Below are 22,328 nucleotides of genomic sequence, written 5' to 3' on the forward strand. Positions count from 1 at the left end.
GGCTTTGGGTTCTCTGAGGGCAGGAACTTCCTTTACTTATCTCGGTATTCCTGAGCCAACCTGGCATCTTGAAGGCATTGAATGTTTGCTGAATGACTAAAGAAACTAATGAGTAGGGTGAATTCACTAAGCCGTCACCCTGTCCTGCCACTAGGCTGACTTGCTGGGCTGATTCACGCAAATTGTGCAGAAAGGCTTTTAGCTTGCAGAGCTCAAGTCCTGTTTAATCAGACAAGAAATAATAAAGTTTTGTTAGTTTTGTTAGTTAATATTTAAAGAAAGGAAATGACGTTTCCTGGGGCCGGTCAGGAACGTGCCACGGATCAACCCCATGGGTTTGACCCAGTCTCTTATTTGGGCCTTAACGTTTCTTGTTTGCAAACGAGGGGAGCAGGGAATTAGATAGCTTTCCTGGCCTTGTCAGCTGTAACGCCCCATGATTCTGTAATAGGCCTTGCTTGAATAGATCAGAGCTCAGAGAATGTCTGAAAGATCTTGGTGAGCAATTCCTCCGCCAGACAAGCAGCAATTACTTTTGGGAAATAAGAAGGCGGTTTTGTAGCTTTTTTGTCTTTTCCAGTTCCGGAGGGTGTTTTTGTTTATTTTCACCGCTGATACTCTGTTTCGAGAAATTGATCTTAAAGCTGTCCTCACCAGTGATAGTAACAACCCACGGGGTGATGCGTGTCAGCTCTGAAGACCGGTGTCACTTATGTCACAGGCGTCCCTGTCTTTGTTTCTTTTTGCAGATGAAGCTGAAAGGAAGCTCAGTTCGGCTCTCGGACAAAAAGCTTTGCCAGATGTGCCGAAACCCCTTTTGCGAGCCTGTGTTTGTTAGGTATCCCAACGGTGGTCTCGTCCACACCCACTGTGCGGCCAGCAGGCACACGAACCCCAGCTCCCCCAGCCCCGGGGCTCGGACTTGAAGAGACTGGGCCGAGGGCTCCTTACCAAGCCGGCCAGGTGCACAGAGTAGGAGGCCGCGTCAGCCGCCATCTGGTGCTGGGGGGCTTCAGTCGTGGGAAATGGGGCCGACCCCCTGCATCGGATGGAAATGGATAATCCCCGAAATAGAGACAGGCCAGATTCACCCGTCCAGGGACATCGCCACCCAAAACAGATGTCTGCTCTGAAAGGAAATGAGCCTTCCTGTGCCACCGGGACAAACCAGACCCCGCACCCCGAGCCCCGATCTGTAGACATGTATTTGCACTGGAAACGTTTGCTCCGGTGGCACGGAGGGGACCGCGTCCTGGCAGGCGAGCAGCCAGGACGCAGAGCTCTCCATCCTCACCGCCTGGCCACCGGCCACCCTGCGGGCTCTGCCTTTGCCCTGAGGGACAGCTGACCTCAGGGAGGTATCCCATCTGGCTTGCAACCCCTAAAAGGTCTGCCTGGGTACCCAGGCCCTCCCTTTGGGGTAAATTGATCCGCTTCTGGATGCCTCGCACGTGAAGGCTCCGAGAAGCTGGGACGCGCCGGAATGAGCTGCTCGCAGGTCTGGAGCCGACGGTGGGGACAGGAGCACACGGCGCATCGCCCGCCGGTTTGTAACTCCGTGATTAACATGTTCAATTAGAACTTTTAATTTGGCGTTATATCCTCTTGGTGATTCTTCTCTCTTTTGAAAATTCACCTCCGTCATGTTCATTCGGGACGTTTTTCTTTGCACCACCACCCGCCCCATTGATTCCTCGAGAAATTAAAAGGGAAAGGTCGTGAGCACAAGCTGAGTGTTTTCCGGGGCGGCTGGTGGTCACCTCCATGCTGGCCAGGGCGGGCCGTGGGTGATGGCTGCCCTGCGCGATGGGGATGTCACCCCTCCCGAGGGAGCGCCACCCCCAGAGGAAGTCCAGGCGGGCTGCCTTACCTCTAGCACTTTACACGCCTGCCCTGCGGCTTCCTGGACACACAGGACAGACACCTCCCCGCATCACAGACCTCACGTCCATTCCGCGTCTCTGTCCAGCATCGCGGAGAAGCTGACGCTGTTGTTACTTCACTGCCCTCTTCTGAATTTCTTCCTGGTGTTTATCGACTCTATCGGGGACTAAGAAGAAAGATGCCGTGACGCCTGGCAAACGTGCATCAGTTCGTGCATGTGATGAGGGGACCCCGGGATCCGGCCCCTCTCCTTCAGCCCAGGCCTTAACAGACGGGGTGGAGAGCTCATCCTCCCTTCTGTGAAGATGCTTTCTGTACTGATCACGGTCACTGTTCTCTTTCCTCTTGTGATTCCAGGGGGTCCAGAAAGCAAAGGCATCCGTGCACTCTTCCCTACTGTGTCTCGATTTCTAAAGAATAAATGATGAAGAAATTCTTGCAGCTCAGCCGTGTGCTGTGTAAGCTGGTGTGAATGAAAGCCCAGTCATGAGTCTTACCCTGCGGATGGCTGTGAAGGAACGGCCATGTCACTGGGGACGTTACCATTACGACTCGTGAGTTTGGGGTTATCCCTCAGAGAACAAGTGACTAGGACACGGAAAACTGCACCTCTAAAAGCACTGTTTCTCTCCGCGAGATGGGTACAGTCCTGGAAAAGCCTTCTGATTGTTCCTTTCTCACTTGGGGGCACTGGTCTCTCTCTGCTCTGAACATTGATCAATATTTTGAAATGTTTGTGATCCTTTAGAATAATGGGAACTGAAGTTGAGCAGTTTCTATCTCTACTCTAGAATCCTCTAATGCAGCGGAATTCTCTGACCCTGTGCAGAATTGTTAAAAACCTTGCCTTTCTCTAACTCCCACAAGGCCCTTTTCTCAAATCATATTTTTAAAAGAAGTACGTGGTTCTTTCTAAAGACCTGCTGTCTTGTGATTGTGCCATTGGTTAGAGGAATTAGAGCCATCACTTGGCCCTTGTCCCCCTGGATTGGTTCGATGTCACCATCCTAGTTAAAATAGCATGAACCGGACTCAGCTTAGTATTCTCTGGGCAGGACTCTTCAATTTCACGACGAGCTGGTTATCTGCTGTCGCTTATCAGGTATCCATGTGGGAGTGGCACGTGGGCTATGGAGTCTTGAGCCCACGCTCAGAGCCGGAAGGCCCGGGCCTGAGCCCCGGATGTGCTTGCAGTGGGGCTCCAAGGGCCCTGGGTACCACCCTTGAGTCACTGCCTGTCACACAGCCAGGGTAACCTGGGCTTCCCCCTCGCCCGCCTATGGAAACCTGATCGTTTCAACTTTACCCTTTGCCCCTGGTTGGATCCCAAATACACAAGATGTACAAATGTAAACTTGTTGATTTTATTAAAATTCTTTTGATTCTTTGTCCCTCCTGTAATTGTTTTTTAAGTAAAAGTTATCTTGGTGATGTGATGGTTTCTGCTCGCATGGCACCTAATAGCCCAAGGGGCCATAGAACTTAGTCATCTGCCCTGGTGGTGCCTTCCAGCTCCTGCAAAAGGACTTGCATTGGTCGTTCTTCAAATCCTTTGGTGTTGCTTCACTACATTTTAAACAATGCACTTTTTTTTTAAATTTTTTTTTATTTTTTGTGGTGCGCGGGCCTCTCACTGTTGTGGCCTCTCCCGTTGCGTAGCACAGGCTCCGGACGTGCAGGCTCAGCGGCCATGGCTCACGGGCCCAGCTGCTCCGCGGCATGTGGGATCCTCCCGGGCCGGGGCACGAACCCGCGTCCCCTGCGTCAGCAGGCGGACTCTCAACCACTGCGCCACCAGGGAGGCCCCTCTCTGCAGCTTTTTGCAGCCGGGGAAGGGAAACAAATAGTTATAATGCAGCCTGCAATCCAGAGTCCTAAATTAGTGCAACAAGACACGTGCTAAGAAGGAATTAGAAAGCAACACACACAACCCGCAGGCCACGTGTGACTCGGGAAGTAAAACGCTGTCACTAGGGTCTCAGGGCTCTGGCACCCTCTGCTGTGGCCCTGGCAGGCCACGTCCCCTCGGCTGTGGTGTCATCCATAGCCTGGAGGTGGTGGCTGAGGGCCCTCTGGGTTAGGCCTTAGTCTCAGGTCAAAGCAGCGGGATGGGCCAGCCTGGGATACCAAATGCCACTCTCTGGGATCTCGGGTCTCGGGGACGCACAGGAACTCCTCTGCAGCGGCCCCGCAGATGCGTCTGCGCGCCCGGGGCGTCAGCTGCAAGAATCTCATTGCGTTGCTGCAGTCAGCAAGAAGGTCCCTCTGTGCAGCCCACACCCCCGGCTCCAGCGCTGGTCTGCGGCTGCCCTTTTCTTTTCTCTTCTTTCTTTATAATTGATTTTTATTGGCGTATAGTTGCTTTACACTGCTGTGTTAGTTTCTGCTGTGCAGCAAAGTGAATCAGCTCTACGTATACATATATCCCCTCTTTTGCCTTCCCATTCAGGTCACCACAGAGCACTGAGCAGAGTTCCCTGTGGTTTTTGAACCTCTCTTTACACAAACCTCTAACATCTTTCAGGGAGGGAAGGAGATATGCCCGTCCCCAGAGCCCTGGTCCTGCCCCTGCTTAGGTGGTTGGTCCTGCTATTATGGCTCAGTTCCTGCCTTCAGGTAGGTCACATAGCGTGTGCGTGTGCGTGTGCATGTGTATGTGTGCACGTGTGTGCCTGCGTGTATGTGCAAGCATGTGGATGTGTGTGCGCGTGCGTGTGTGTGCATGGGCGTGGGGGGGTCTGGGATGGTGAGGACTGCAGTTCGCCACTTCTTCCAACATGCTAATCAGGGAAGCAGGGAGTTAGATCAGCCCCTGTTTCCTCCCGTCCGGCTTCTTTGCTGCTGGGAGGAGTCTGGTGCTGTTCCCACACCTGCATTCAGACCTGTGTGGCGGGTCACCTGCAGCAAGTGTTCCCTAACTGCAGGTGGGCGGCTGGCTGTCCCGGCACGTGGCACGTGTGAGCCCCCGTAACCAAGCATCACCTCTGCTCCTCTGACCGTAATTTCATGCAACCGCGTGTTGGAAACGTGCAGGGGCTGTGCCACCCTCCTGTTTGTGCTTGGTGTAATTTACTGGTGTAATTTCCATGTATCTGGTGTTTGTACAAATACTAGAAAATACGCTGCTTTGTAGCAGCTGACAGAGAAGCTCAGCCATTCCCAACCCGCCTCGGCCGTGCCAGGGTGCACACCCGCCGGGCCAGGAGCTGAAGGGCTAAAAGACTCACTTTACCAAGAGCTGTACGCAAGGTGCTAAGGGGGTGGTTTTCCTTTTTCAATCCATGCATTCATTTATTCGTATATTCATTAATTCATTCATTCATTCCACAAGTATATAGCGGAAGATGCTCCGTGCCAGACATCGTGCTCCGTTCTGCAGAAAAACTGGTGAGAGGCACATCTGGTCTCAGCCCTGCTGGAGGTAATGACAGCCCCGGGGGACAAATGCCGGAGGACGCAGTGCCGGTGGACCAGATGCACGGAGTTGGAGGGAGAGTGCTGCACTCAGGGTGAGGGGGTGAGCGGGCTTATGGCCCCGTGGGGATGGAGAGAAAGAGGATCTGATGACTCTGCAGCCCGGGAAGGCGGCAGGGGACAGTGACAGATGAGGCTGGAGACCGAGGCTTCATCCCAGTTCTGGGTGGAAGAGAAACACGGGTGTCTGTGCTGTAGAGAGACCAGCAGTCCCCCCGCCAGGGGCAGCCTCAGCCAGCGTGTCCATCTGGTATTGGGTCCATTCATCTTGGTCTTTACATGGTTTTTATTTATATGGGAAAGGAGTCCCGCCCCCCAAAAAAGAAACAGAATGTTGTGGCCAGCTTATTTGGAGAGTCCCTTGTATTAAAATACAGTACATGGAGGGCTTCCCTGGTGGCACAGTGGTTAAGAATCCGCCTGCCAATGCAGGGGACACGGGTTCGAGGGTCTAGGAAGATCCCACATGTCACAGAGCAGCTAAGCCCATGCGCCACAACTACTGAGCCTGCGCTCTAGAGCCCCGCGAGCCACAACTACTGAGTCTGTGCGCCACAACTACTGAAGCCCACACGCCTAGAGCTTGTGCTCCGCAACAAGAGAAGCCACCGCAATGAGAAGCCCGCGCACCGCAACGAAGAGTAGCCCCCGCTCGCCATTAGAGAAAGCCCGCGTGCAGCAATGGAGATCCAATGCAGCCAAAAGTAAGGTAAATTAAATAAATAAAATTTAAAAAAAAAATTTAAAAATAAAATATAGTACATGGATAAAAAATTGGAGGTATAGTAAGGCCAACAGATCAGGAGACAATTGCCACTGAAAAGATAGTTTTTATACTCACGGATCCCGGAGACCCTCCTCACAGGGGAGGGGGCACACCAGCCACATGGGGAAGCACCAGGGCCAGGCAGGAGGCACAGGGCAGGTCGGGGAACGTGGGCAGGAGCCTTTATTGTGGTTTCCAAGGGAAGGAAGGGGTGAGGCAGCTGGACAGGCTTGGGGCTGGCGAGTTGGAATGATTTCCATGGGCTCTGGGCCCAGGGGCTGTCCCTGGCTGTCTGGCCCTGGCCTGGGGGCATTGGAGCAGGTGGATAGCAGCTCGGGGTGTGAGCTCTCACAGAGGAGGCGGTGGGGTGTGGGCGCTGCTTGGGCTGCTTTGTATTTGGAGGGGCACTCGCAGGTGAATTGTTCAGTGTCTCCAGGAGCCAGCCAGTCCTGGGAGCGGCAACCTCTCCAGGGTCAGCCAGGGCCCGGATGTCAAAGCATCAGAATACAGAAAATCAAAGATGTGGTTAATACAGATTTTCGATTAAACCACTGGGGTGGCCACATTGTACTCTGCTTCCCAGGACAGAATTGTACGCGACAAGTTTAACGCACTCCTAACAGCAAGAAAGCAAAGGCTGCCCAGAGTAGCACAGGGTGAGGAACAGGAAAGAGGATGGTCGGGAAACCCTTCCCAGGCCCCACCTGCCAGACGTGTGTTGTGGTCAAAGGGTTTCTCAAGCCTGAGTGACTCAAGTTGGCTTATACTTGCCATGAATAAGACTTTCAACCCAAATTGGTTTCTGGAGAGATGTAAGATGCCTTTAATAGTTGTTTCTCTGTATAGCTACTGCAGAGCACAGGGAACGATACTCAATATTTTGTAATAACCTATAAGGGAAGGGAATCCGAAGAAGAATGTATAATATATATATAGTCTGAATATAACTGAATCGCTGTGCTGTACACCTGAAACTAACATCATATTGTAAATCAACTATACTTCCATTTAAAAAAAGGAAAACATTAAAATATAGTTGTTTCTCATGCTTTTCTATTTATAATTAGTGAATATATATTAATTGGCCGAAGCCTTTGCAGCACTGTCAAGCTCTTGAATTATTAATGTCTCCTCCGTCAAACGGCTGTGGGCTTTCTCTCCTGGGCTCCTTCGTGTCCCAATTCATAATCCAACCTTGGCCCAGCCTGTTGGCGGATGACCCGTTGGTGGCTGCTGAGAAGAGCTTCACAACCTACCTTAAGAGTTTCCCAAGTTTTTGGTAACTGTCAAGCACAGCTGGTTAGAGAATAAATTGTCATGACCTTTCCAAAAAAAAACCATTTTATTATGGCATCAAAAGCCACCAATTCCACTTTCATACATTTATTTTAGGAAAATAACCAGCAGCTGGGTAGGAAGGTTTATGTCAGGGATACTCATTATAGGAAGACAGAAAGAAACAAAACCAGACAGGGAGTAACTTAAGTAACTTAGCTGCTGGTGCAGCCACATAACGGATGACTTCCAGCCAGCAGAAATCACTTCAAAACATGAAAAAAAATCTACCAGAAACACTAAGCTAAGTTGTCGGATAGTATGATCTAAACTTTGGAAAAGAAAGACACATGTTGATATGTAAGTTTAAAAACTAGAATATCTTTAATTTTCCTTATGCGTTTGGGTAAAAACAAAGTTTTCACTTCCACAAGGAGCAAATTACCTCTACAATAAAAAATAATCAGTAGATATGATTTTTAAAACTTGTCTAAGACTAGGGAACATTTATTCCTAAGGATGGAAAGTACTCCATTCTCTTACAGAATCTAAATCTAAACTTTAAGGTATAGCATCACCTCCTGTCTAGTTAGGAACTTACCCATATCTGCTTATTGCGTCATTTGAGAAGGAAAGGTTCGAGGAAATCAGAGCAGGGGGCCGGGGAGTGAAGAGGATCTGTAGGTTCACACGAAGGTATAATGGAGATTTAGACTCTGGGGACAAAAACCTGGTGGAACCTCACACCTTGGAGAGCGTCTGAGCGGATGTCTCTCGGTGGTCCCAGGGCTCCCCGCCAGGGAAAGCAGTTCCTAGCAGCCTGGACTGCCTGCTTCCTGAGAGGGCAGGCAAATCCCGTGACAATCGGAGCCCTGGGGAGACAGAGCCTCCTGCTTGCCACAGTGTTTCTCCCTTCACGCTTTGAAAGCAAATTACGCTTTGCACTTTTCCGTATGCATTTATAAAGTTATTCAGTCCTGTTTGTCTTTTATGGTGAGGTGAGCGACCCTTTCTTCATGGTTTAATAAAACATCCGAAGTCTTCGTGACACCACAGCAAAGCACGGCAAGGAGGGGAGACGGCAGCAGCATTTCAATGAGGGAAGAAATGAGAAACGAGTCCCCAAAGGACACTTAATAAGGAACAGCAAACCTGTCTTTTCAAAAATGCTTCTGGAAATGAGCTTGGCTGTTTTTTCCGGCTGGATGGTTGGCAAAGGGACAGCAGCTGCCAGAGGCAGCAGGAGAGCACTGGGGAGCTGGAACACGCAGATCCATGCAAGGGACCGGCCTCGTTACCCCGGCCTTGGGGATGGTCAGACGTTTACCTGGACACCTCCAGGCTGAGCTGGCGTATCAGCACCCTCGGATTCCTGGTCGCAGAAGGTAACGTTCTGGTGACACCTGTGTGTTTCTCATACAGGTGAGTTCTTTCTGTTCCTATCAGACTAAGTAGGGAAAATCCCTCTGTGCTGCAGCCCCTCCCTGGTTTCCTCTTAGCCAGGCACTCTGGCACCTCTCCTATTCTTAGATCACCTCGCCCCCGGCTCCTCCAGGAGGAAAGGGCAGAGGGCGGAAGGTAAACCGAGGCTGTCTGCTACAGTGCCCTCGCCCGCCCGCCCCAAATAAATGTGCGCGCACGCGCACACACCATGCTATTGTGTTCCAACATCCTTTTATTCTTACGCAATCCAGATGTAACCACCCCTAGGGTCCCCAGCCCTGTTTTCTTGAGCTGCTCAATCGCCATGGCCTGGCCCCGGCCCCCCCTCTGCAGGTCCACCTTGCCATCAGCAAACGGTCTGCACCTTCCAATAGGCGAAGCTTTGAAAGTATAGTCTTTCCTTTAACGTAATCAAATTCTTGGCAGACTCGGTCTCAATCGCTGTTGATTGTGGTTTTAAATTATAAGTTTTTTATCTTGGCAAAAGTCATCTCTTTGTGGCTGCAAATTTTCAAACACCTTTTGTGCCTAAAAGGTTAAACGTGGCGACTCTCTTCTCAGCCCAGTCATCAACGCATATGCAATTTCTGTGTCTGGACGCACATCCCCAGGCGCTGGGGGCTAGAGGTAAAGAGAGAGGCACCATCTTGGGTTGACTGTGTTTATTTTACATTGAGAAGAGGCTCAGTTATGAAATTTGTGCTTAGGACTTAAGAATGTCTGTGTGTGCTAAGATCGCTCATTTTTCAAAATCGTTCAGTCTCGGCAGAGACTGCTGGGAGTCCCCCAACTCCTCCTCTCCTGTGCTGAGAGAGCCTTGACTGGACACGTGGGCACCTGACTAGGGACTCAGTCTCCCAGCCTCCTTTGCAGCCGGCGTGATCATGTGACTCATCCCCCAGCCTCCTTTGCAGCTGGCGTGATCATGTGACTGGGCTCTGGACCAGGGAAGACCAGGAAAGACCAGGGGAGCGTGGATGTGCCTGCACACTTTCGCCTCCTGAGGAGCCAGGACACAGACCTGGCTGCGGCCTGCACTGACCACAGAGATGAGGACGATGCCCCAGGGACAGTGCACACTGAGATGGGTGGAGCCTGAGTCCCGAACAACCCGGTGGGTAGGGAGCCCACCTCACAGCTGGACTTCCGTGAGAGTGGGCCGGGTTATTTTTTAAAGTTAGGGCTGGGGGGTCGGTTACAGCAGCTCTGCCTATTTCCCCTGGTCCACTGCCTCCCTCCCGCCTGCATCCCTGCATTCCCAGTTCCGCCACCCAGCTGTCTGCGGACCTTAGAACCACCGAGAACAGTGGGGTGTGACCTCCGGCTGTTTCTCCAGCCTGGGAGTAGGGTGGCACCACCCACCCATCCCTTCCCCTAGCAGCCCAGGGAGGCTAACTCACAGCCCTGGGAGCGTTTTGAGCGGAATGAAGTGGTCATTTCGGGCCATCGAATCCATGCTCCTGGCTTCAGTAGCTGTTGTGTTCTTGTCAGCCGACCCTAAAATCTTACAAGCACATGAAGACAAGGAAAGGACAGGACAGCCAGTTTCTGAAACACATTTTTACCCTTGCCCCAGGCGGACAAAGCTGGGACGTAAGCAGGTTGACAACACGACCCTAGCAATTACTGCCCCGGTATATCCAGCCCAGGCGTGGGACTAGATCCTCATATACATTATGTCATGTGTTCCTCTCGGGGGCCTCTGGCTGGGAGTGTCTTCCTCATTTAGGAGGCCAGGAAGCTGGACACGGAATCACTTGCTGGAGGCAAGGCTGCTGACTGTGTGAGCAAGGGGAACATAGCCACGTCGGAAATACTTAACATGGCAGATTTTTAGTCCCCAAAAAGCATGCGCTGTAAATCACGTCAGGGGAAACTACGCCAGGGCTCAGAGTAGCCAAGTAGGAATTGATCTAGATTTTGCTTTTCATCTTGGTTGTCAGAATGGCCTAGAGAACCTTTGCCTTTATTTCACACCAACAGCAGGGGGCCAAGGTTCATGATGACAAAGTAGTGGGTTTTCCTGGGTGGTGAGAATTAGGATGGCACTTCTGAGACTTACTGAGTCTCGTTTTCTGAGGCAAGGCTCTCCCACGGGCCGTCACCACCACAGTCACTGCCCAGGACCCCACAGAAACAATTCGGCACCCAGGGTTTGGGGGAAGTCCAGGGCCAGAGAGAAGATGAAAACATAATACAGAGAAGCAGTGGTCGCCCTGCAGGCATCAGGGAAGGAGACAAGAACTTGCTATTTATGTAGTATTTTAAGAAGTTCCTTGAAGGCCTAGCGAGGCTGGAGAGAATCAGGAAGTCGGCAGAGTGAAAGTCAGAGGTGAAACTAACTGTCTGGAATTATCTAGCAGGGTGGGGAGCTTTTAAAAATGTGGGCGCCTTGCTGTGACCCTCCCACTGCCCAATCTCCCGTTGTCATCAGTAATGCCCTTTAGCCACTGCAGCTCGGCTAGGGGCTTTCAGGTTCTGGACTAGACTTCCCGAAGTGGGTGTATCTTAGGGGGTGTCCGGCCCCAGATTCTTCGTGTACTAGTCGTGGCTCTGGCGCTAATTTTGGCAAGAAACACAGTCTTATACACCGAAAGAGCAATAATACTTTACTTAAAATATATACAAAATTATTACTTTGAAACATATATATTACTATCCAACATACATCAGATAACACTGATTGATGTAAATTTTGGTACCTTCATTCGTTCAGTTTTGTGATTTTTTACACGAGGCTCCTGTAGAACGTTCTCTTAAATGCCCACCGGAGGGGAGGTGCCCAGAGGCCTCGTCCCCGTGGTGGTCTGGCTGTGCTCTTGGACACCACTGAGGCTGTGCAACTCTGCCTCGCGGCGGGCACTTGGGACACAGAAGTGAGGGGACCCACCTCAATCAGTCACATGCCATTGACGGTCTTCAACCAATCTCTGTCTCTCGTCTCTCCTCTCTTGTCTGTCTCCCTCTCCTCTCTCTCTCCCCCTCACTCTAGGTATACAATGGTCTGGAGGGGTCTGGGCCTGGGTGTAAAAGGAGGGTGAAGTTGGTGAGAAAAAGTGCCAATTATTGGGGCTTCCCTGGTGGCGCAGTGGTTGGGAGTCCGCCTGCCGATGCAGGGGACACGGGTTCGTGCCCCGGTCCGGGAAGATCCCACATGCCGCGGAGCGGCTGGGCCCGTGAGCCATGGCCGCTGAGCCTGCACTTCCGGAGCCTGTGCTCCGCAACGGGAGAGGCCACAACAGTGAGAGGCCCGCGTGCCACAAAAAAAAAAAAAAAAAAGTGCCAATTATTTTCTGGAAAAGCCCTCGTCTGTACTTAGGTTAATGTGAATTATGTTATCTTTCTTTTTTGCTTCTGTCACAGCAGGAAAGCATGGGAATGGGGAGCTGGTCTCTTCATACAACCTTGGAAAGGGAATGAGAAGAAAAACACAAAGGGGAGCGTCTGTGTTTGAGTTACGGTTATCCTGAGATATATCAGACACGTGCCTTTGGGCCCAGACGGGCGTGACTCATCACCGTCCCCTACAGTGCCTTGCATGTCGTAGGCACTTAATAAATGCTCACTGCGTGGATGGATAAACGAAGGCAGGGGATCTGGTGACTACAAGTGGAAAACACGCACATGGCAGGGACCTCGGCAGGGATGTGGGAGACCCTCTAGGCCTGCTTCCTCGCTTGGCAGATGGGGAAACTGAGGCCCAGAGAAGTGGGGGTGAAACGAGCAAGGTCATGTGACTAGTTCCTGATGGAGTTAGACTTAGAACCGTATTTTCTAAATTTCTCCTTAAATTTCCCACTCTCTTCAGATCTGAAGCTGTAAGGAGAGCTCCGTGGACTCGACCGTGTGCCCTGACCGCAGGAAAGTCACCTCCCCCATCAGAAGCTCCCAGAGGTAAAGGAGGCCCTGGGTGTAGAGGCTGGGCGTTCGAGACAAGCAGCAGGTCCCCTCTAGGCAGCTGCCCTCCTGGGATCCCAATCCTGCCTGGGCTGGGGGACCACGGTCCCGGGGAGGTGGCCCCGACAGCAGCGGTCAGACCCCTGCGGCCCTGAGTGAGGTAGAGGAACCCAGAGGTCAGTGGGAGTGGGTCGTTGCGTCCCCACCGCAGGTCCTGGGACGGGGTGAAGCGGCAGCCTCAGAGCGTCGAGAGGAACATGTAGACAGAGCCCCCGACCGCTTCTGGGGCTGAAAGCAAGTCGCTACAAGTACTTGCTGAAAAGATGGATCACAGGAGAAGGAGTGTGGTTCCTGCTCACGGGGACAGACAGAATGAGGACAAAGGGGTCCCGGGAACCAGAGGCGAGAGAGAGGGAAGGGGCAGGGGCTGTCACGGCAGGCAGGGAGGTGACAGGCTTCAGGGTGAGGGTCCAGGTGGGCCGGTCCAGGGAGGAGGGTTGAGGATGTGCGCTGGGGTGGGCTTGTCATTTCAGCTGAGCTGCCCCCGAACATTCTCTGGGCTTCAAGCCACCAAGGCCTCCCATGTGTCACACGGGGGCAGCTGAAAAGCCCAGGGGCTCCTCTGCTTCCCGCGTGATTTTGGTTTATAGAACGGACGATTCGGCATCGTCCAAAATGCACATCTGACCACTGTAAAGAACCTGGCGTGTTTCCACAATGTATGCCACAGACACAAACGCCTCTGAAGAATGCTGGCGCCCAGTACACTGACTGATGACCCAGAGGTGAACCTACCTGGGTTTCTCGTGTCAGAACATGGCACCACAGCTGTCTGCGAGGCAGATCTTGAGAGAGCTCTTTAGACAGAGCTTTCCTCCTGCCCCGCAGCCAACCTCCCTCCCTGCTCCCCTCGCCTGCCTAACGTTGGGACTCCTTCATCACCCACCCGTTTCCCCTTTTGTCGTGACGGCCGTCCAGTTTCCATCAGACCCGCAGGGAGAACAAAAATAATTCATCGTGCCAACCTGGGAGCCGCAGCTCACCCGGTAACAAATGAGTCCCTTTGTGCTTAAGAGGCCCCCCCAAGTGCTGACTGCACGGGAGTCCCAGGAAGCCGCGCGGGGGGCAGGGGGCTCACCGCCACCCCCTACACGGCAGACTGGTTTTCGGTGCACGCGTAGACGGTGCTCGGCTGGATTCGCCTCCGGATCCGCTCAGGCACTTTGGGGAGGGTCTGGAAGGTCTGGGGCAGCAGCTCCAGGCAGGCCTCGCGGAACTTCTTGATTCGCCAGCAGTAGACGATGGGGTTGAAGACGGACTTGAGGTAGCTGAGCCCTAGGATGCAAGAGCTGGTGGCGTAGAATGAGGGGCCGCAGTAGAACCTCCGGCTGAACACGGACAGCAGGCTGTAGACGGAGTGCGGCAGCCAGCACAGCGAGAAGCCCACGAAGAGTATCAGGATGGTGGTGAAGGCCTTGGTTTTGAAGCTCAGGTCCAGGCTGACCTGCTGCTGCCGCTGGAGCCGCCGCAGGCCGGCGCGGGGCAGCCGCCGCAGGTCCAGGCTGTCCGACTGGTTGTGCACGCGCACGGCGTTCTTGCGCACCGTGTGCAGGATGCCCAGGTAGGAGCCGAGCATCACGGCGAAGGGTGCGAAGAAGGCGGCGCCCAGCAGCGCCAGCACGTAGGCGCGGCCGGCCGGCAGGTCGGTGTAGCCCAGCACGCACTGCGGGGCCCGCGCCGGCACCTCCACCAGCGGCCAGGCGGCCAGCGACGGGGCCGAGACGCAGAAGGACAGCGCCCAGGACGCGGCGATGATCACCTTGGCCCTGCGGGGGCTCAGCCTGTCCTGGCGCTGGACGATGGTGAGGAAGCGGTGCACGCTGATGATCAGCAAGATGGCCACGCCCTCCAGGACGAAGAACCAGTAGAGCGCGGCCGAGAGCCGGCAGAAGGAGTCCCCGAAGTGCCAGCGGACGGTGACGAGGGTGACGGCGGTGAAGGGCATGCAGCACAAGGACAGCATGATGTCCGAGAAGGCCAGCGTGGCCAGCAGCAGGTTGATGGCGGAGCGCATGGCCGGCCTCTGGTACACGATGATGCAGACCACGGCGTTGCCGAGCAGCCCCACCACGACCGTCAGCATCATGAGGACCGCCAGGGACACCCTGAGGGGCGCCGGTGGCGCGGGGGTCCCGGGGTCCGCCGCGTGGCTCCCGCTGGGCAGCAGGTATTCGTAGGTCTCGATGGACGAGTGGTTACAGGCCATCGTGGAGGAAATCCTGGAGCCGGGGCAGCAGGGAGAGGAAGGGGCCTCAGCGCCTCGGGGGCGGCAGCCTTCTGTCTGCCGGCTGCATCTACCTCCCGGGTGTCTTGGATCTGGAGGGCGCTGCAAAAGCTGGGAGGAGCCTCCCTCTTCGGGAGCACCTGGCGGGGATGTGCGATGCATCAGTCACAGCCTCATCGTCTCCGTGACAACCGACTGCGTCCGCAGCTTCTACTCGGGCGCTCGCAGTGGCCTGGAGCAAAGAAGCACGAAAGAGAACGGGGTTATCCGCAGCTTCTACTCGGGCGCTCGCAGTGGCCTGGAGCAAAGAAGCACGAAAGAGAACGGGGTTATCCGCAGCTTCTACTTGGGCGCTCGCAGTGGCCTGGAGCAAAGAAGCACGAAAGAGAACGGGCTTAGACCTTCCAAGCACCGGTTGAATAGAGCAGTTTTTGCCTTTTGCAGGTATTTTAGACATCAGAGTGGCGGTGACTCACTTACTTCCCACGTGGGATAAGGCTCGGTCTTCACAAATACGCCGAGCCTTGTCACATCACCCGGGAAACCTGATTAGACCCACCTTGTGGGGGACCAGACTTTGTAATCAACATCTCCACAATCGGCATGTATTTTATAACTTGAATTATAAACAGCCTGATCCAGTGAAGCTTCGGGCAAGGCAACCCCCAGTAGAAAGCCAGCTCCATGAGGGCAGGGTTTTGTTTGTGTTGTTTGCTGTGTCCCCAGCGGAGAAGATGCTCAACAGAAATTGTGTGGAGTAAATAAATGGTAGGTGATGCTGCTATTTGTTTTACGTGTGGAGTCACATGCAGTTGTAAGAAATAATCCAGCAAGATCCCATGTACTCTTCCCCCAATCTCCCCAATGGTAACACTTTGGATAGCTAGTGCTGCTAGAATGTTACTTTTGGAAACACTGATTAAAAGGAGGACACTCTCCCCCCAGATAAACCCTTTTAAAGGGTGCTATTGGGGCTTCCCTGATGGCACAGCGGTTAAGAATCCGCCTGCCAATGCAGGCGACACAGGTTCGATCCCTCATCCGGGAAGATCCCACATGCCGCGGAGCAACTAAGCCCGTGCGCCACAACTACTCTAGAGCCCGGGAGCCACAACTACTGAGCCCGTGTGCCACATCTATTGGAGCCTGCATTCTAGAGCCCGCAAGCCACAGCTACTGAGCCTGTGAGCCACGTCTACTGAAGCTCACACGCCTAGAGCCCGTACTCCGCAACAAGAGAAGCCACAGCAATGAGAAGCCCGTGCACCGCAACGAAGATCCAACACAGCCAAAAATTTAAAAAAGAAAAAAAAAAAAAGGATGTTGTTATCTTTCATTTCTTGTTTCTTTCATGGGTGTGGCAAGGATGGTGTTCTGTAGCTCAGTCCAAAGTCAGCTTGCTTGAGCAGGTGCAATCCACCACTTTCCCATCGGTGGGTGCCTCCGGAAGGCTGCTTAACCTCTGCCGGTGGGACCTCCTCGTCTGTAACATACAAAGTCCATAGCTCCCCACTGACCGATGACTTGGCAGGCTGTCCACTTGAGGCTGAAAGAATGTCCTTGCAGAGACTGGGAGACGTCACTCCTTCTGGCATTCAGCATTGCTGGGGTTAGGCTGGAAGTGGATTTGATTCTGTTCCTTCACAGGTGACAAGTTATGGCCTCTTGAAGGCTGGATATTTTCTTTCTGAAAAATGTTTACAAGGCAGTGTCTAGATATGAGTCTTTTCTTGTTTGTTGTGCTGGGTACTCAGTGGGCCTTTTAAATCCAAAGCCATGTGCTCCTCAACTCTGGGAAAGTTTCTTTTTTCACGTCTTTGCTAGTTTTCTCCCTTTTGATCTTTGTGGGGAATACCTAACAGGTAGATGCTGGACCTCACTGATTGGGCCTTAATTTTTCTTTTCTTTTCCCTTATTTTTTAAAAAAAACTTATTTAAAAATTTTTTCATTGAAATGTAGTTGATTTACAATGTTGTGTGTTTCTGTGTGTGTGTGTGTGTGTGTGTGTGTGTGTGTGTGTTTAATTTCTCTGCTTTGGACTCTTTTTTTACACTGTGCTCTGAGGGGTTTTTTGACTTTATGTTTAGTCCTATTTAATTTCTGACTTTGGCAGTCATGTTTTTAAATCTCAGAGTGTTCCTATCTTCTGTGTCTTTTGTGCAGCTCTTCACTCGTTGAGGGATGTACGCTCGAAACTCTCCAGGTTACTAGAGGTGGTATTTTAAGTTCTCTTCATTTTTTCTGAACTTTTTCTGGTTTCTCTGGAGTCAGGGCCTCAGTTTCTCTTTTTTTTTTTTTTTTTTTTTTTTTTTTGCGGTACACGGGCCTCTCACCGTTGTGGCCTCTCCCGTTGCAGAGCACAGGCTCCAGACGCGCAGGCTCAGCGGCCATGGCTCACAGGCCCAGCCGCTCCGCGGCATGTGGGATCTTCCCAGACCGGGGCATGAACCCATGTCCCCTGCATCGGCAGGCGGACTCTCAACCACTGCGCCACCAGGGAAGCCCCTCAGTTTCTCTTTAAGACTGCTGGTCCTCCTCATGCTAGCGACCTTGAGTCCTCATCCTGCCCAGTTCCCAGGGCAGGGGGGCCACTGGGGGCAGTCTGCCACCCACCCTCTCACTGTGTGGCGTGCCCGGGGGTGGTCCAGTGCGGGCCAGCCTCGCATCAGGGTGCACGGATGCGGAGCCAGCCCCAAGCCGAGGGCTTCCTGTGCTGGGAAGAGGAGGGCTGCCCTCTGGGACCATAAACCTTCATGACCGCCAAGTGTATGGTCAGTACATTCACTGCAGTCTTCTACTCTTTGCCTAAAGGAGGAGAGGTAAGTATCTATCACTTGACTTCACACAGGTTGGACCTCCCCTTTTAAAAAAGTGGTTTGAGTGGGTCTCTGTTTTCCAATGCAGACGTTAAATAAGTATTTCACATAATTTGTAAGGATTATACCAACCTCACGACTCATATTCAGAAGTGCTGGGGCTTCCCTGGTGGCGCAGTGGTTGAGAGTTCGCCTGCCGATGCAGCGGACGCGGGTTCGTGCCCCGGTCCGGGAGGATCCTACATGCCGCGGAGTGGCTGGGCCCATGAGCCATGGCCGCTGGGCCTGCGCGTCCGGAGCCTGTGCTCCGCAACGGGAGAGGCCACAACAGTGAGAGGCCCGCGTACCTCAAAAAAAAAAAAGAATGTTGCAGTAGAGAATGTAGGTGACTAGAGTGGCCATGGAACCAGGAGGCTGGGCAAGCAGCTTCAGGCCACACCAGGCCCCCGGGAAAGTCTCACGAGCCATGGGGGGGGTCATGTGGGCAGTGACCAGCTTGGGCTGGTGCAGGCAGTGCCCACCAGGAGCCAAAAGAACACGCGTGACCAAGTGGAGATTCCTGCCGCAGGTGATGGTCCAGGAACGAAAGCATTCGAAGGAGACTGGAATGGTTTCTTCTTTCCTTTACCTTCTGCCAGAGACAAATTGTGTGAACCAGGTGAGCATCGGACCTGTAGAAGCTTCCAGAGACACCTCAGCTGATGCTTCTCTTTTTTGGAAGCACTCCTGCTTTCCACTTCCTCATGCCTACTTCTTCCTCTGTGCTGGCAAGAAGCATCTCTTTCCAACTTCCCTAGAGTTGTCCTTATCACAGAGATCTCAAGTTGAAGGGCAGGGGTGATGTAGGAATCTAGGAAGCCTCAGACCACTTAGTCTAAAGGCTCTGCGGGTGGCAATGTCTTGGTGACAGACATTGGCGCTCCAGGTGTAGACCCTGCCTTGGCCGAGCATGCCCGGAACGAGTTCATATCTGTGGTGGGAATAGTCATCCAGACTCGTGGAGGCTGAGCTGTATAATCAGAGACCTGGTGTGTTACTTTATAAGTGAGAAGTATCTCTCTGCAGATGACAAATGCTTGTGTTAGCACGGTACAATACTTCTGTGCCTCAGTTTTCCAATCTGTGAAATGGAGATAACTACACGTTACCCCCAGGGTTGTAAAAACATGTGCAAGACCTGGTACAAAGAAGGGCATCAGTAAATAATCAACTAGTAGTTAATACATTAATCCACATCCCTCATTGTTTCAAGTTTATGGATTTTTGTCTCTTGGATTAAAGAACAAGAACCATGACAGGCATGCATGAAGCCCTCATGGATTAAGTCCTTCTTGGAGCACAGAATAAGGGGTCACTGAGTAAAAGACACATCCCTGTGTGTCCATGTGTCTGTCAGTCCTGGCTGAACCTTTCACCTGCTCCCTTCTCTACGCTGTAAGAGCAGATCTTCCCTACAACATAATTACCGGGGGTGATTTCATGCTTAACCAAAGGAACAGATGGTGCAAGGAATATTTTTTTTTAATGTGTGTCTTGAGGTTGAATCAGATTAAAATTGTTTGGGCTTCTGGGCAGCAACGTGTCTCAGATATTTTAATTTAGCGTTCTGGTCACAGTCCTGTTGCTAATACCCAAATCAACAGCACTTTTCTTACCAAGCGCTCGGGCACGGTAAAGATCAAAGTGAGAGTTAACAGGCAAACAGGAAATGTTCCAGTACCTTCTTTAGTCTGACCCAGCATTACCGCCTCTCTGGCGATTTTCACTGGGAGGGGTGGGGTCATGATGGGAATTACAAGCCGAGGAAGAAGCGACTTGGGAACGGAACCATTTCAAGGTACTTACTGTAGCTCCCATGCCATCAATCCCACCTTGGAGCTGGGCGGTCTTGCAGGTGTTGAAGATAAATAAGCATCTTGAACTGAGGTTTAATTTATGAGCTAAGGGGAAGAGACCAGCCTGTGCTGTGGTGGAAGCAGGGGTCCGCTGACCGTGTGCTCAATGGACTGTGTCTACACAAAGGGTGGAGGGAGCTTTCGGCCGTGCGCAGGGAGGAAACACTGCCGTCTGTACACTGAACTGACCACGGCATTGCCTAAAGCTCCTTCAGCCACTCCTCGGCCCTGCCGCTACTCTGCGCGGAGAGCTGGCCCTGCCCACCATCCATGTGTGCCGCTCAGATGCATCCACGAGCAGCTCACCTTCGCAAAAGTAGTGCCAGGTAGAGAGAGCCAAGACCCGAGGCCGGTCTCCGGTGCTGAGGCTCCGAAAGAGGGGCCCGACGTTGGTAGGATCAGAGCGAGAGTGAACGCAGTTCCTTGTCCGTGATGCTGACGAGCACAGAGAAAAGACAAACAGTGCCTCCACCGAACCAACCAAGATGAGGTGCAGAGAACCCTTAGGTGAGAGCACCCCTTCCAGTAGGTGAAGGGTGGAGGGTGATCACCTGTGAGGGTGAGGGAAGGTGTCTTTCTCTGCTCTGTAAGTATGACAGCTCTGCGGGGGACCACCTGGTGGTACCCTGGGGGGTTACCTGGGCCAGGGGCAGCCGCAGGATGCTGCGAGGCCCTGGGACCTGCCCTGCCTGCCTGCCTCCCTCCCTCCTTCCTTCCTTGCTTCCTTCCTCCCTCCTTCCTTCTCTCTCTCCCTCTCCTCCCATCCCCTACTCCTCTCTGTCTATCTCTGTGTGTGTGTGTGTGTGTGTCCATCTTTCCCTTTTCTAGCTTTTAAAACTTTTTATGATGGTACATTGCAAACCTATAGAAAAGTAGAAAAATTAGTATAACAGAGCCCCATTTGGCCAAGGTTTTGAGATGTGTTTTTCCCATTTCCTTCCATTGAAGTGGGAGCAGCTCTGCACGTCCTTGTCACCAAACACCTCCTGTCCTGGCTTTTTTTTTTTTTTAATTATTTTATCTATTTTATTTATTTATTATTTTTGGCTACATTGGGTCTTTGTTGCTGTGCACGGGCCTTCTCTAGTTGTGGAGAGCAGGGGCTACTCTTCTTGCAGAGCACAGGCTCTAGGTGCGCAGGCTTCAGTAGTTGTGGCATGCGGGCTTCAGTAGTTGTGGCTCACGGGCTCAGTAGTTGTGGCTCGTGGGCTCAGTAGCTGTGGCTTACAGGCTCTAGAGCGAAGGCTCAGTAGTTGTGGCGCACGGACTTAGTTGCTCTGCGGCATGTGGGATCTTCCCAGACCAGGGCTTGAACCCGTGTCCCCTGCATGGCAGGTGGATTCTCAACCACTGCGCCACCAGGGAAGCCCCTGTCCTGGCTTTTGTTTCCAATGTAAAACCCGGAGATTCTGCTGGGTTTTCTTGGAGAACAGAGAGCAGGCTGGGAGGCAGAGGGGTGTGCTGATAGACAAGGAGAGGAACGCCAGCCCAGGAGAGGTTACTAGGGGACAGGGCCGGCGGGGAGTGGGTACGCAGAGGGCTAGGGGTTCTAGAACCTCTCCGAGCTGCTCCAAGGATTTGACCGTCCTAGTAACGATGGTCCTGCAGCCAGAGATCAGTCCTTGATAGGATGTCACTGACTGTATTGCAAACGTGTAGTTTCAGGTAACAGATCTCCTCTTAGCTGGTAACATGCAGCTCTGAGTTGATGGGAAGGGACAAAGTCTAAAATGTTTTTCTTCCTTTTCCATTTTCAAAGTCCGACATGAAGAGACCATCCATCCAGGCTGTAACCTGAGATGGAGCTCGCTAGAACCCAGAGGGGGAGGGAACGCAGTGTGTAGGCAGAAGCCCCTGGACTGGGCAGAGAGCTGCTGGGAGGGCAGCAGGGCCGGGCAGAGGGCAGAGCTGAGCCAGGGGAAGACTTCCTGGCAACTGGGAGGTTAAGCACCAGCATGGGTTCTCAGTGGAGGCTCTTATCTCTTTCCTTGTTGCCCCTAAAACAGAATGGACTCAAGGCAGGTCCACATGGAGACAGCAGGGTGTGTCATCACCTGTGTTGTCTGAAAAAAACAATGCACAACCTAAAAGTTGAGAGTTATGTTTTATTTGGCGGACAAAACTGAGGACTTAAGCCCGGGACACAGCATCTCAGATCACCCCGAGGGACGGCTCCGAAGAGGCAAGGGGACAGGGGTGGGGGTGGGGCCAGGATATATGGGAGTTTTTGCAACACAGACCAGGTAGTTGGAACATCAGAGGATTACTTAAAGAAAACCAGACATCTCAAGTGAAGGAATTTAGCGCTTTTCTCTGCATGGGAAGATGCAAGAGTCTTGACTCACTGAAATCATTCCTTTGATCTGCACCTCAGCCATCTGGGGCCAGTGTCGGGTGCTTTCTCAGCCTGAGTCTTCTCAGGGTGCACCTTCCAGGTGGCTGCAGTCTGATGGCTGCTAGATGGGGGAGCGTCCTGTTTCTATCCCGAGTTCCCTCAGGGCTCACCACTGGGGCAGCTGTAGTGTGATGGCTTGATGGCTGAAGCATCCTTTGTTTACTTATACGGCAGGTGGCACTTGTAGTTCACACGTTT

At 52.7% G+C, this 22,328-nt stretch overlaps 2 protein-coding genes across 2 annotated transcripts in view; one reads left to right on the forward strand and one right to left on the reverse strand.

Moving 5' to 3' along the window:
- Nucleotides 1-3,280, forward strand: part of TGFBRAP1 (transforming growth factor beta receptor associated protein 1) — a 44,125-nt gene extending 40,845 nt beyond the window's left edge. The window contains exon 12 of the mRNA XM_022599071.3: nucleotides 750-3,280. Within this exon, the coding sequence (XP_022454779.1) occupies nucleotides 750-926 (177 nt within the window). The 3' untranslated portion in view covers nucleotides 927-3,280. The remainder of the gene's footprint in view (nucleotides 1-749) is intronic.
- An 8,024-nt stretch (nucleotides 3,281-11,304) lies between these two features.
- GPR45 (G protein-coupled receptor 45) lies at nucleotides 11,305-15,068 on the reverse strand. Its single transcript, XM_089922558.1, has one exon. It carries the CDS (start codon nucleotides 15,003-15,005, stop codon nucleotides 13,887-13,889), a length of 1,119 nt encoding a protein of 372 aa, XP_089778684.1. The 5' UTR covers nucleotides 15,006-15,068; the 3' UTR covers nucleotides 11,305-13,886.
- Nucleotides 15,069-22,328: the final 7,260 nt, after the last annotated feature.

The sequence above is a fragment of the Delphinapterus leucas genome, chromosome 13 (genome assembly GCF_059928025.1).
Source record: "Delphinapterus leucas isolate spDelLeu-1000000601 "Yukka" chromosome 13, BTC_Dleu_Yukka2, whole genome shotgun sequence".
In the NCBI taxonomy this organism is placed as follows: Eukaryota; Metazoa; Chordata; class Mammalia; order Artiodactyla; family Monodontidae; genus Delphinapterus; species Delphinapterus leucas.